Source organism: Scyliorhinus torazame, chromosome 7, assembly GCF_047496885.1.
Source record: "Scyliorhinus torazame isolate Kashiwa2021f chromosome 7, sScyTor2.1, whole genome shotgun sequence".
In the NCBI taxonomy this organism is placed as follows: Eukaryota; Metazoa; Chordata; class Chondrichthyes; order Carcharhiniformes; family Scyliorhinidae; genus Scyliorhinus; species Scyliorhinus torazame.
This window is the reverse complement of record NC_092713.1, coordinates 137,276,749-137,290,274: the sequence shown is the minus strand read 5'-3', so window position 1 is coordinate 137,290,274 and position 13,526 is coordinate 137,276,749. Positions and strand designations below refer to the sequence as shown.

At 47.6% G+C, this 13,526-nt stretch overlaps 1 protein-coding gene across 3 annotated transcripts in view; it reads right to left on the bottom strand.

The window, feature by feature from the left end:
* LOC140426599 (uncharacterized) overlaps positions 1-12,562 on the bottom strand; it is a 68,906-nt gene extending 56,344 nt beyond the window's left edge. Inside the window, exon 1 of one of the 3 annotated variants that reach the window (XM_072511560.1) lies at positions 12,271-12,562. In XM_072511560.1, the coding sequence (XP_072367661.1) occupies positions 12,271-12,342 (72 nt within the window). In that variant the 5' untranslated portion in view covers positions 12,343-12,562. The remainder of the gene's footprint in view (positions 1-12,270) is intronic. The other 2 variants (XM_072511558.1, XM_072511559.1) reach the window with 2 other exon arrangements.
* Positions 12,563-13,526: the final 964 nt, after the last annotated feature.

Below are 13,526 nucleotides of genomic sequence, written 5' to 3'. Positions count from 1 at the left end.
TGGGGAGAAGGCAGGAGGCTAGGGATGAGAAAAAAAATCAGCCATGATTGAATGGTGGAGCAGACTCGATGGGCTGAGTGGCCTAATTTTGCTCCTATGTCTTACGGTCATATGGTCTACAGGTACATAAAGGTGAAGAGAGTCGCTAAGGTAAATATAATGTTGGTCGCTTGGAAGATGAAACCATTGAATTAATAGTGGGGAAAACAGAAATGGCAAAGATGCTAAATCAATAATTTGCCTCAGTTTTCACAGTGAAGGACACTAGTACTACTCCTATTGGAATGGGCAATTCGGAGGTAATAGAAAGGGTGGAAATTGGAACAATCAGCATCAAGAGGGAAATGGTACTCAAGATCTTGGGATTGAGGGCAGACACGTCCCCAGGGTCTGATGGCATACATCCTAGGATGTTAAGCGAAGTGGTAGCAGAGATCATGAATCCATTGGTTATAATATTCCAAAATTCCCTGGACACAGGACAGGTTCCAGTTTATTGGAAAAATGCTAACGTAACGCTCGTATTCAAAGAGGGAGGGAGGCAGAATATGGGAAATTATAGACCAGTTACTTTAACATCTGTTGCAGGAAAATTGTTAGAATCAATTATCAAGGATGTAATATCAGGACATTTGACTATGCATCAGAGTCAGCATGGTTTTATGAAGGGCGAATCATGTTTGACTAATTTGCTAGAGTTCTTCGAAGATGTAACAAGCAAAGTGGAGAATGGGGATCCTGTAGATGTAGGATATCTGGACTTCTGGAAGGCGTTTGAAAAGGAGCCACACAGGTTAATTCACAAGGTGAGATCACATGGGATTAGGGATAATTTATTAGCTTGGATGGAAGACTGGCTGATGGACAGGAGACAGAGAGTTGGGATAAATGGATCTTTTTATGGATGGTAAGATGCAACTAGTGGGGTGCCACAAGGTTCGGTCCTTGGGCCCCAGCTTTTTACAATCTATATTAACGACTTGGATACAGGGATAGAAGGTTCTACAGACAAATTCATTGATGACACAAAATTAGGTGGGACAGTAAGTTGCAATGAGGAAATAAGAATCTTACAAATGAATATAGATAGGTTAAGAAAGTGGGCCAAAATGTGGCAGATAGAGCTTAACGTGGATAAGTGTGAGGTCATGCATTTTGGTTGGAAAAATGGAAAGACAACTTATTTAAATGGAGAGAGACTTCAGGTGCTCTGTGCAGAGGAATCTTGGTGTCCTCATGCATGAGTCACAGAAAATGAGCATGCAGGTGCAGCAGATAATAAGGAAAGCAAATGGAATGTTGGCATTTATAGCAAAAGGAATTGAGTATAAAGGTAAGGAAGTGTTGTTGCAACTATACAAGGCATTGGTAAGACCGCACCTGGAGTATTGTGCACAGTTTGGTCCCCTTATTTGAGGAAAGATTGGAGGCAGTTCAGAGGAGGTCCAGTAGATTGATTCCAGAGATATGGGGTTTGTTGTTTGAGGAGAGATTGAACAGTTTAGGCCTATACTCTCTAGAGTTTAGAAGATTATGGGGAGATGATCAAATCAAGGTATTCAAGATGCTAAAAGATATGGATAAAGTAGACGTGGAGCAGATGCTTCCTCTTGTGGGGTATTCTAAAATGAGATGTCCTAATCTTAGAATAAGAGGTGGCAAATTTAAAACCGATTTGAGGAGAAACTACTTCTCCCAAAGGGTTGTGAATCTGTGGAATTCGCTACCCCAGGGTGCGATGGATGCAGGACAGTGAGTAAATTTAAGGAGGAGTTAGACAGATTTTAAATTGGTAATGGGTTGAAGGGTTCTGGAGAACGGGCAGGACAGTGGAGTTGAGGCCAGGATGGGATCAGCCATGATTATATTGAGGGTGTTAGGCTCGGGAGGCTAAATTGCCTACTCCCGTTCCAAGGTCATGTGTTCTAGGGAGGAGATGCTCTGGCTGATTTTGCAATCCCCAGCTCTTGGTCTGTAGCATTGTAGGTAACAGATGATGAACATATCAGCCGTGATAGAATGGCAGAGTAAACTTGATGGGTTGAACGGCCTAATTCTGCTCCTGTTTCTTATGAACTTATGAAGTTTGTTTTGAAGGGGGCGAATGAGGGATTCCACAGGAGATGGGGATTGTTTATATTACACTTCAAAGAGTTGGTTACCCTCAGCTGCTAAGTGGGGGTGGGGGGGGCTGGTTTGCGGTTTTTGTTATTCTACTTTGTTGTGTTGTACATTTAAAATGTTAATATGTTAAAAATTGAATTAAAATATAAAAAAAAGAGAAAGTGAACATGAGAAAAGAGTCAAGTAGGTAGCTAAGTAAGTTGTGAAGAGGACATAAGGAAGCTACAAGAGGATGTAAACAAATTAAGTGCATGGGTAAAGATCTGGTCAACTTGAGTATAATGTGGGAAAATGTGGAATTTTCCATTTTGGCAGGAAGAATAAAAAAGCTTATTATTGAAATGGTGTGAGATTGCAGAGCCTGGAGATTCAGAGGGATCTGGGTGTCCGAATGCATGAATTACAACATATTATACATGTACAGCAAGCAATTAGGAAAGCGAATAGAATGTTATAATTTATTGTGAGGGGAACTGAATACACAAGTAGAGAGATAACACTTCAGTTGTTCAAGACATTCGTGAGGCCACCTCTGGAGTATTTTGTTCAGCATTGGTCTCTTTATTTAAGGGAAAGTTGTCAATGATTTAGAAACAGTTCAGAGAAGGTTTATTAAACTAAAACCAGCAATAGGCGGGTTGTCCTATGAGGAAAGGCTGGAGAGGTGAGGTCTGTATCCGTTACAGTTTAGAAGAGTAAGAGGCGACTTGATTGAAACATATAAGATGCTGAGGGGTTTTGACAGGGTGGATGTGGAGAGGATGTTTCCTCTTGTGGGAGGATCTTGAACTAGGGGTCACTGTTTCAAACTAAGGGGTCGCCCACTTAAGACAGGGATGTGGAGAAATGTTTTCTTTCAAATGGTAGTGAGTCTTTGGAACTCTCTTCCTAAAAAGGAGGTGGAAACAGAATCTTTGAATGTTTCCAAGGCAGAGCTAGACAGATTCTTGACAAACAATGGGGTGAAGGCTATTTGGAGTAGGTGGGAGTTTACAGTCAGATCAGCCATGATCTTATTGAATGGTGGAGCAGGCTTGAAGGGCTGCGTGGCTACACCTGCTCCTAACTCACATGTTCCTTTGCAAAGAAATCCCGGAGAGATGGGCCTTCCTGGAAGAAGGGTGGCAGTGGAAAGCCATGGGCCTGAAATCGTAACCCTGTTTTTCTCTAGAGGTGCAGCCTGACCTGTGAACAAATAGTTGGAATAGCTTTGTCCACCCTCTACCAAACTTTCTTCAGTCTCCTTTCCTTCACCAACAATCTGCATCATTTACAGGGAGTGGGGGAATGTGGGTTGTTCCTTCATGACCAGCGTCTGGCAATGTTTAAACCAAGGTTAAGAGCACACAATAACACTCAAAATAATAGAAAGGGCAAGAGATCTATTGTTTCCTATTCAGTATTGAAATAAATAGCATCTCTAATCCCTGCCTCTGCTGTAAATCTCAAAGATTTTGTTTGCAGTGCTTATCCTTGTTACATTTTGGCCTATTTTAAATCCATTGAGGATTTGAATTCCTTGCATCCGAGAACTTGTCCCAAGTGTATATATCTTGCATTGTTTATCAAAACTCAGGAGTAGAATCTATTAATATTTCTACACACAATGTTAAAAATTAATGTCAATTGAAGGAAAGGGTTAACATTCCTGGAAGTTGGAGATAGGTATATGTAGACCAGGTAGTCACATGGATGCTGCGGGTACATAAGGGGACACATATCTGTGGCACAGAGGTTCTCTCCAATGCGTGGGCAGACACAGCATGTAAGAGCTGCTCATAGTGTACAATAAGCTGTTATTTTTCTATGTCCTTGGTCGCCGATCACTGGAATCCAGCACTTCTACACAGTGTCAGGAGTTGGCAGAATGACCTCGGGACTTTGCCACATCGACACGCTCATGTTCGATGAAAACATTGTGGACAACGGGGCAAAGCTTGAAAATGAGTGGCACATCTACTGCGATGTTAGTCTGTCAGACAAATCCAAGAAAGTACAGGGGCACACTTTACTAACCTTAACAGGCCCCGAGGCCGTCAAGAAATTTGAATCTTTTGTTTTCCAAACGGACGAGGAGAAAGAGGACCCCGAAATATTGTTAAAAACGTTTGAGAAAATTTGCTTGCCAGGGAAGAACATCTGACTCGATAGGCACGGGTTTATTACTATCAACCAAAAATTTGATGAATTGGTTCAGTCCTACACTATGACCTTATGCAGTTTAGCACCCTTACCGGTGACCTCGTCAGGGATCACATTGTGTGTGGGGTCCATAGTGATCTTGTCCACAAGCTGTTACTTTACGAAAAAGATCGAACACTGCAATCAGCCATCAGCATCTCTACTGAATGAGTCGTCAGAAAAATAGCAGCAAGGAGTTAAGGCAAGAAACAGAGGTTTTCGTGGTCCAGGGCATACTCTGCCCCAGCCGTGGCAGCCAACACTCACAGAAAAAAACTGCATCTTTCATGATTGGTAAACACTGCAACAAAGTCAGTAACTGAAATCTGTTTGCAAAATATTGGAGATCTAAACCACAGTAGCCTTTCTATGCCATTAGCCACATTGCAGCCGATCACTCCTCCAGGGAACGGAGCAAGAACAAGGTAAACAAATTGCTCAACCTGAGCAACAAAACCACTGAAGCTTCAAAATCACTACTGTGACAGTGTGGACACCATCACAGAAAAGGGTGAGATTTTCACCACCTTGAGCATTGCCTGCAGCAACACTAAATGAAAAGTATAGGGCAAGATCTGCCGGTCGCGTTGCACCAAAAAGCAGCGTGGCACGGTGCAACGCAAACAATAAATGCCAGGAGATCCTACTTCCGGGATCTATCTAGCTCGCCATGCACGATCTACCACAAGACGTTGTGATGTGAATCCCACCCACCTGACAAATCTGCATATTACAGTGAGACAGCAAGTCTCACTCTAATATGAGTTCCCAAGTTCTACCCAAGGTGTTGGATCTAATTCCCTAGCCTTGGAGACATTGTGTGAGTGCCATTCATACTGGTCTCCACAAACAGGGACCAGCTGGAACAGCACTTGTGGGTGTCTCCCAGGGTTTTGAAGGCCCCCAGGTGCATTGCCTCTGGGCAGGGTGGTACCTTGGCACTGCTGGTGCCATTTGGGAATCCTGGGTCCCCCTTGTAGTGAGTTAGAGCTAGGGGCAGGGACAGGGGTCATGTCGGGTCTGGAAAGCTGGCGTCCCGATCTCTCGTTGCACTGTGGAGTTCCGGCAAGCGAAGTTCCTCAGTGCGGAAAACAGGGCTGAGTGCGGCCTTGTCGGGGAGTTCCCTGCTGAGGCCCCTGATCTACCCGGATGGGCATTAGATAGCGGGGTGTTTCTCGGTGCTCTGAACGTTGGGAAAAACCCGGCTAATCTCGTACTACGGGATTCTGTCCCCATTCGGGTAAATCGCGACCATAGATTTACGCCGCAGCAAAGTGCAGCGTTCTGCCAGGTAAATGTTGCAGGAACAGGACACATATGCAGTACTAGATTCTAACAACCAGGTGGACCTTTTGGCGTATGGTGGACAAACTATCCGCATGGATAGATCCATTGCACACAGGGAAGCTTCAAGTTTCAGATTGTCAACCAGACAATGTGGGCAGCACGGTAGCACAAGTGGCTAGCACTGTGGCTTCACAGTGCCAGGGTCCCAGGTTCGATACCCCGCAGGGTCACAGTCTGTGCAGAGTCTGCACGTTCTCCCTGTGTCTGCGTGGGTTTCCTCTGGGTGCTCCGGTTTCCTCCCACAGTCCAAAGACGTGCAGGTTAGGTGGATTGGCCATGCTAAATTGCCCTTAGTGTCCAAAAAGGTTGGGAGGAGTTATTGGGTTACGGGGATAGGGTGGAAGTGAGGGCTTAAGTGGGTTGGTGCAGACTCAATGGACCGAATGGCCTCCTTCTGCATTGTATGTTCGATGTTCTATGTTCAGATCTTGGGTCTTTGGGAGAGCATGACACTGGGGAACCAAGCCCAAAAAAGGATGGAGTACAAGGACCTATTCATTGATAAGCTCCCTGTAATAATAATAATAATATACTTTTTTGTCACAAGTTGGCTTACATTAACACTGCAATGAAGTTACTGTGAAAACCGCCGAGTCGCCACATTCCGGCGCCTGTTCGGGGACACAGAGAGAGAATTCAAAACCTCCAATTCAACTGCCAAGCACGTCTTTCGAGACTTGTGTGAGGAAACCAGAAACCCACACGGACACAGGGAGAGCGTGCAGATCTGCACGGACAGCGACCCAAGCCGGGAATCGAACCTGGGACCCTGGAGCAGTGAAGCACCAGTGCTAACCACTGTGCTACCATGCATAACGTGTGATGCAAGATGACTCACACAAGATGTTACAAACCACGCTGATGTTAAATGCGAGGATATCCCAAAACCCAGAAAGGTAAATTGGAACACTGGCTCGAGGTGATGTCTGTGTTTTTTCTGGTATACTATGAGGAGTAATGTAAACCCAATGAGGAGCAGTCCAGTCATTGTGTGAACAACTAATAAAGAATATTTATTGACTTAAAAGAAAACCAAAAGCACACACAACAAGAAGGACTATAATACACTATGACACTTATACACACAAAATGTGACATGAAACTATCCCTTGGTCTCAAACTACCTATGTTACCTGAAACTCTGAGACAGCCCTTTTTCCAAATAACATCTAATATTAAGTAACTCCATAAACTAAATCCAGCAAATAATTATCACACTCAGGTTAATGCAGCCATTTCTGGGAAATGGTCTTTCGGTTCAGCAGAAGCAGAAATGGCGGTTTCTTTCAGGAGCCTATGGACGCAATTTACCCACTGCACAGTGCTCGGCGTGGATTGGGGCGTGCAGGGTGAATAGTGGGAACGGCCAAAATCAAGATTCGCGCCGGGCGCAAACTATTTTGCAATTCGCCTGGCCTGTTCCCGATGGCACATTCCAGATCTCACCCAAAGGTGATGAGAATATCATGAATCCTCATTTACATTCATTTAAATCTCATTAGTGAGATTAAAGTCGAATGCAGCTGCCTCCCTGGGAATCACCTGACTTCCCAGTGAGAAACCACGCAGGCGTCGTTTAGTACTTCTTTTCAAAAACGTGAAGCTGGGGCGATGGTTTCTGAGGGGGACTGAATTGCCATTTCTATGCAACTCAAAGGCAGCGGAGCTGTTGCCCCTGTGCTCAGTGGAGGGGGGTGGAGGGGAACATACTTAGCGGGGTTTGGGCTTGGTCAGGAGGCTGAATCGTTCTAGGTTGTTAATTGTTGCAGTCTGTAAAATCTTCAAATCTCTGTAGACCACGTGGCAGGCTTGGTGATAGTTTTTTCTCAGTGTTTAATACCATTCAACCCTGGTACCATGTAATGTTCTTGTCGGATAGCCTGATTTATATTACAAGAACACTTGTAGCTAAAGCTATAAATGATTTATTAATATTAACTGTGGGTCAAATATATACAAAACAGTCAAATAATAGTATGAACATGCACAAGCAATCTCTCTCCCAACTCCCTAATCAGTCTGAGGTCACCTGACTCTAACATTCGCTTATATACTAATGAGACCCCTAGTGGTCAATCGGTGGATCACAGCACAACCATGATATCACTACAAGGAGGACTCCCGGTGGCCGTGAAGGTCACCACAACCCTCATCTTTTATGCCACTGGGTCATTCCAGGGCTCGAGGGGAGGACCTGTGTGGAATTTCACAATCTACAGCCCACATGTGTACGCGGCAGGTGATGGATGCTCTATATGCCCAGGCATCAAACTTTATCACCATTGAGTCACCTTGAGCTGGATCAGGCCCGGGGTGCAGGACTTTCTGCCCTCGCCACGATGCCCAGATCCAGGAGACGACCGTGCGCACACCGAGTAATCAGTGAGTGCCCTATATTAACAGGAAGGGATTCCACTCCTTAAATGTTCAAATTGTGTGTGACCACCCGCCTCCATATCATCCACATGTGTGCCCGTTATTCAGGGAGTGTGCATGACAGTTACATTCTGGGGCACTCGGAGATTCCTGGTGTCTTCGAGGACCACCCCAGGATGACGGGTTGGCTCGTGGGGAAGAAGGCAGGATATCATGGCTGATGATGCCAGTGCGGAGACCTGAGACCGAGGCGGAGACCAAGGTTGTCACCCATACTGTCATTGAGTGGTGCATCGGACTGCTCAAAATGCGGTTTCAGTGTGTGGGCTGCTCTGGTATGCCTTGCACTACACCTACTTTGTCTCCTGCTTTGTGGTGGTCAGCTGTGTCCTCCACAACCTGGCTCAGAGGAATGCTGAAGGAGGAGGAGCGACATGCGGTCTTGTCTGAGAAGTAGGCAGAGCAGTGGGGGCTGGAAGATGGGCCCAAGGCAGAGACGGAGGATGGAGGACAGGTGGTGATAAGGGTCTGACATGCCAGGAGGACCAGGGAGGTGCTCATCATCTCCAGATTCTCATAGGACGAAGCTGTGTCAGTCAGCTCAACTCCTCCCACTTCTTTCCCATGCCCCATTTCCCTCCTTCCCCCAACTCCTCTCCATTTCCCTCCTTCCCCCAATCCACTCTCACCCCATTCCTGCCTTCTCCCATTTCACTCCTTTCCCCAATTCTCCCACCCCCATTTCCCTCCTACCCCCTCAATCCCCCTTCCGATTTCCCTCCTTCCCCCAAATCTCCTCCCCCATTTCCCCCCTTCCTGACCACCCTGTTCCACTCACCAATGGTCTGTATAACATAGCTCCAGGGTGATGGGCCTGTGTTGGCACTGTCAGCGGGTCACTATACAAGGCAGGAGAGTGAGGATAACTCAACGTGTATAAAACTCTGGTGCTCCGCTCACACCCATCCTCTGAACGGGGTCTGCATCGGGGGCTTTTGATCTTGAACAACTGTGCCTGGGGGGATGGGGGAGAGGTCAGGGGGTGAGGGGAGTGCAGGCCAACACGGGGCGAGGGTGCAGGCAGGCCTGCTGTGAAGATTAACATGACAGAGGTTTCACATGTGTCAGGTGTTACATGTTTTAATAGTGAACATTTTACATTTCCATTCCCCCCCGGCTGCAGATAGTGAAGCCCCCAGTGGCCACTCAATGCTCCTCACTCTCATTGATTTTTCGTGCTCTAATGCTACATCTAGGCGTGTGCCCAGGATGCACATCAGAGCATCATGAAGCCTGGCCAGGTCGGCATCATCAAAGCGAGGAGCAGGCCTGTGCGCTGCCATGCTGGTGTGTTGACTCGGAGTAGTGAGGGAGTGCTTAAAAGCAGCTCCCTCTTGTTAGCAGCAAGAAGCTGGGTCATTTACTCATAGCTGATGGTGTGAAGCCAGATCCAGGCAAGATGACAGCTATATGATAGATGCCCATTCCTGTGGATGAGCAAGCTTTACAGCGTTTCCTTGGTATGACAAATTATCTTTCTAAGTTCATTCCTTGCTACAGTGAGATTACTGGACTCCTTTTGTTAGCTCCTCCACCAAGATGTTGAATGGTCTTGACAGGAGCACCATACAGCTGTTCGACAGGCTCAAACAGACACTCTCAGCCACGCCAGTGCTACAATACTTTGATGTTCGAGCACCTGTACTCCTATCAGCAGATACCTCCCAGCACGGACTTAGCGCAATCTGCATCCAGAATGGCATCAGGGCCCTCACTGACACCGAGACCCGTCAAGCCTGCACAGTTGCAGCACATGATGCTAAAGCTACAAAGCTACAAGCTCAGTGTCATCCTACAAATGTGGTAACGAGCTGCTGCCCTTTCCAGAGCCTTCCTCCCCACCTCTGACCAGGCTGATCATGAGGAGCACATCGACGTCATAACTATAGAGGTGCTCACCCCGTGTAGAATCAGGAACTCAGGGATAGCCTACAGGTGGATATGACATGCAGACAGTTTCACAATGTAATTGGCCCGAGTTTTCAAGAGAGCTTCCCCACTAGATACGCACATTTTCGCCATCAGAGATTAAATAACTGTATAAGATGCACCGATACTGCGTGGCCAGCGATTTGTCATCCACACCTCTCTCCAGAGACACTAAACTCAACCTCCCTGAGATGAAGAGCAACAGTTATAATCAAGCTCAAGGGGCATTTTTCCACAGTTGGTATCCCTGAGGGTAATGGCGGACAACGCTGGCCAATTCGTCTCCAGTGAGTTTGGAACTTTGCACACATGGGACTTTGAGCACATTACGAGTAGCCCCCTATACCCAAAGACAAATGGCCTGCCGAAACAGGCGGTACACTCAGAAAAGCAGCTACTTGAGGAAATGTTCCTGAGATCACACAGATTGCTATGGCTGCACTCCTCAGCCTGACAAATCAGGGTCTGCCCTGATCAGCACAGTGAGTATTCTCCTGGCGCACATTGTCAAGGCCCTCTTGCAGCCGAACATCAAAACCAACCTGAGTGAGTCCCTCATGGAGCATTGACTAAGAGATAGAATGTATGTTCAAAATGCTCATAGTATCTGCCTTTTAACACCTGGTCAAACGGTTAGGATCTAAACCACACAGCCACAACAAATTGACGGTGGTACACAGCTGCTCCACAGCCAAACATTTATGTGGCAACCTTGGACAGTGTCCACTACATACAAAACCGGCATCACCTGCTGGAGGGATCAGAACATCACTACCAACCACCAGAGCACCCTAGCCATCCAGCCCACAATCCTGGTCCCCTATGCCAGTGAAAATGGAACCTCTGTCAGAGGCCGATGCAGCAAGCCCCATCACCACTGGGTACATGGAAAGGATGCCTGAGAGAACCAATCCGAAAGCATATCCAGCTGGCACAATCACATGCTCAGGACATATGACTAAACCAAATACAACGTTCCAGGACTATGTCATGGACTAGTCCTCCTATGTCATGGACACAGCTTTTGAGCGGAATTCTCCCACCCCCCCCCACGCCGGGTGGGAGAATCGCCATGGCACCGCACGAGTCCCACCACGCCGCACCGGCACCCGCACGCGATTCACCCACCCCCTCCAAATTGGCACGGCGAGAATCACGGCTGGCCGCTCGGAGAATCGCCGCTAACTGTTTGTAATGGGCGAGCGGCGATTCTCCGGCCCGGATGGGCCGAGCGGCCTGCCCAACATGATGGCTTCCCGCCGGCGCCGGCCTCACCTGGTCGCTGCCAGCGGGAACGCCTGTGGGGGGGGGGGGTTTCCTGCACCGGAGGGGGACTCAAAAGGGGTCTGGCCTGCGATCGGTGGGCCGGCCTCTCTGAAGGAGGATCTCCTTTCCTCCGCCCGCCCTGCAATATCCATCCGACATCTTCTTGCGGGGCGGCCGCGGGGAGGACGGCAACAGCGCATGCGCGGATTGGCACCGGTCAACCTGCGCATGTGTGGATGACGTCATTTACGCGGCGCCGGCCATGACATTTACGCGGCGCCACTTTTACGCGCCGCCAAGGCTCGGCGCGCGTAAATGACACGGCGCCGCTCCTAGCCCCCCCCCCCCGGGGGTGAGAGAATAGGGGGCTGGGAACGGCCTCCGGCGCCGGAGTGAAACACTCCGGTTTTCGCTCCAGCGCCGGCACTTAGTCTCCCGATGGAAGAATTGTGCCCACTGTTTTTTTAGAAAAAGGGACGGGGGAAAGGAGACGCAATGGGCTATGCATCAGCTGCGGCAGCCTCATCCATGTTTCTCACAGTGTAAATACCTACGTAATGTTAGCTGTTTAATTTGTATACAGTATACAGTATTGGACACTGTTACACCGGTTGTCCCAACTTAAACGGGGAAGATGTAGACTGAATGGTCAACTGGATGCTGCGATGACGCGGGTACATAAGGAGTCATGTGATGGTAACGCGGGAGCTCTCCCGGAGCACGCGAAGATACACGGGAAGGTGTAAGAGTTGCTCAGAGTATAAAATAAACTGTTTGTAGTAACGCGAGGTATCACTCAGGAGGCTTCTTATAAACACACTTTCTGAGCATTAGGTGCGAAGGTGCAATGCCTACTGTGCTATGGCAAACAGGGGGAGCTAATATCTGGTTTGCGATTGAGAGAAGGGATTGGGGGTGAAGTCTCCTACTGGAGATCTCGGTGTAAATTACCGAGTTTTTAACCAGAAAGACGCCTCCCATTAGTACCTTGATTGACCTCCTGCCGCTCCTTGTTGTACTGCTTGACTGGCGATCTAGCAGAAGAGGGAATTCAGTCATGTTGCTGCAAGATGTTTAAGATCTCACCCTCACACACACACACACAGCTTTCACCTCAAAGAGCAAACGCATTGAGGAGTAGAGGCTCAGAGCAGGAGAGCCTGGCGAGGATTTGCTCACCTTCCAAGTGTTATTGTGAGTTCGATCCGTTCCCATGTCAGCAACACTCCCGCTGGAATGTCACCGACCTGAAACATGAACTCAGTTGTTTCTCTCCTGCAGAAGTTGCGAGACCGGCTCAGTATTTCCAGCACTTTCTGTTTTTATTTTAATTACACAGCAACAACACCCACTTTATCGCTAGGCTGGTTTCAAACACCCTCTTGTGTTTTATTTGAATTGAGTTGTTTGACAAATGAGAAATGGAAGCTGGCAATGAGAAAAGTGCATGTTCAGACCGAGGGGGATTTTTTAGGCAGTATTTTAATTAATAAAAACTGACAAATTCTGATCCGGATTTGAGAGGCAGAGTGCAACACTTACACTCCCAATTGGGTTGAGAGTTGATCTGATTCAGGTGTCTAAAATGATTTAAGGGTTCCATAGGGTAGGTACATTTCTGTGGGGAGTCCAGATTTTGGTTGGGAAAACAGGAAGTACATTTCCATGCAAAGAGCAGTGGAAGTCTAGAAATCTCTTTTCCCCCAGATGGCCGTGGGTCCTGGGCCAACCTGGACTTTTCAGTAGACTGAGGTTGAAAGGGCAGCACGGTAGCCTTGTGGATAGCACAATTGCTTCACAGCTCTAGGGTCCCAGGTTCGATTCCGGCTTGGGTCACTGTCTGTGCGGAGTCTGCACATCCTCCCCGTGTGTGCGTGGGTTTCCTCCGGGTGCTCCGGTTTCCTCCCACAGTCCAAAGATGTGCGGGTTAGGTGGATTGGCCATGATAAGTTGCCCTTAGTGTCCAAAATTGCCCTTAGTGTTGGGTGGGGTTACTGGGTAATGGGGATAGGGCGGAGGTGTTGACCTTGGGTAGAGTGCTCTTTCCAAGAGCCAGTGCAGACTTGATGGGCCGAATGGCCTCCTTCTGCACTGTAAATTCTATGAAGTAGATTCTATCTATGAAGAAAGATTTTTATTAATTAAATGCGCCCTTCATCACACAATATGAAATGGGAGTGAGTAAATGGTGCTGACACACAGATCAACCATGATCTAATTCGATGATGGACAACCTAGGTTAG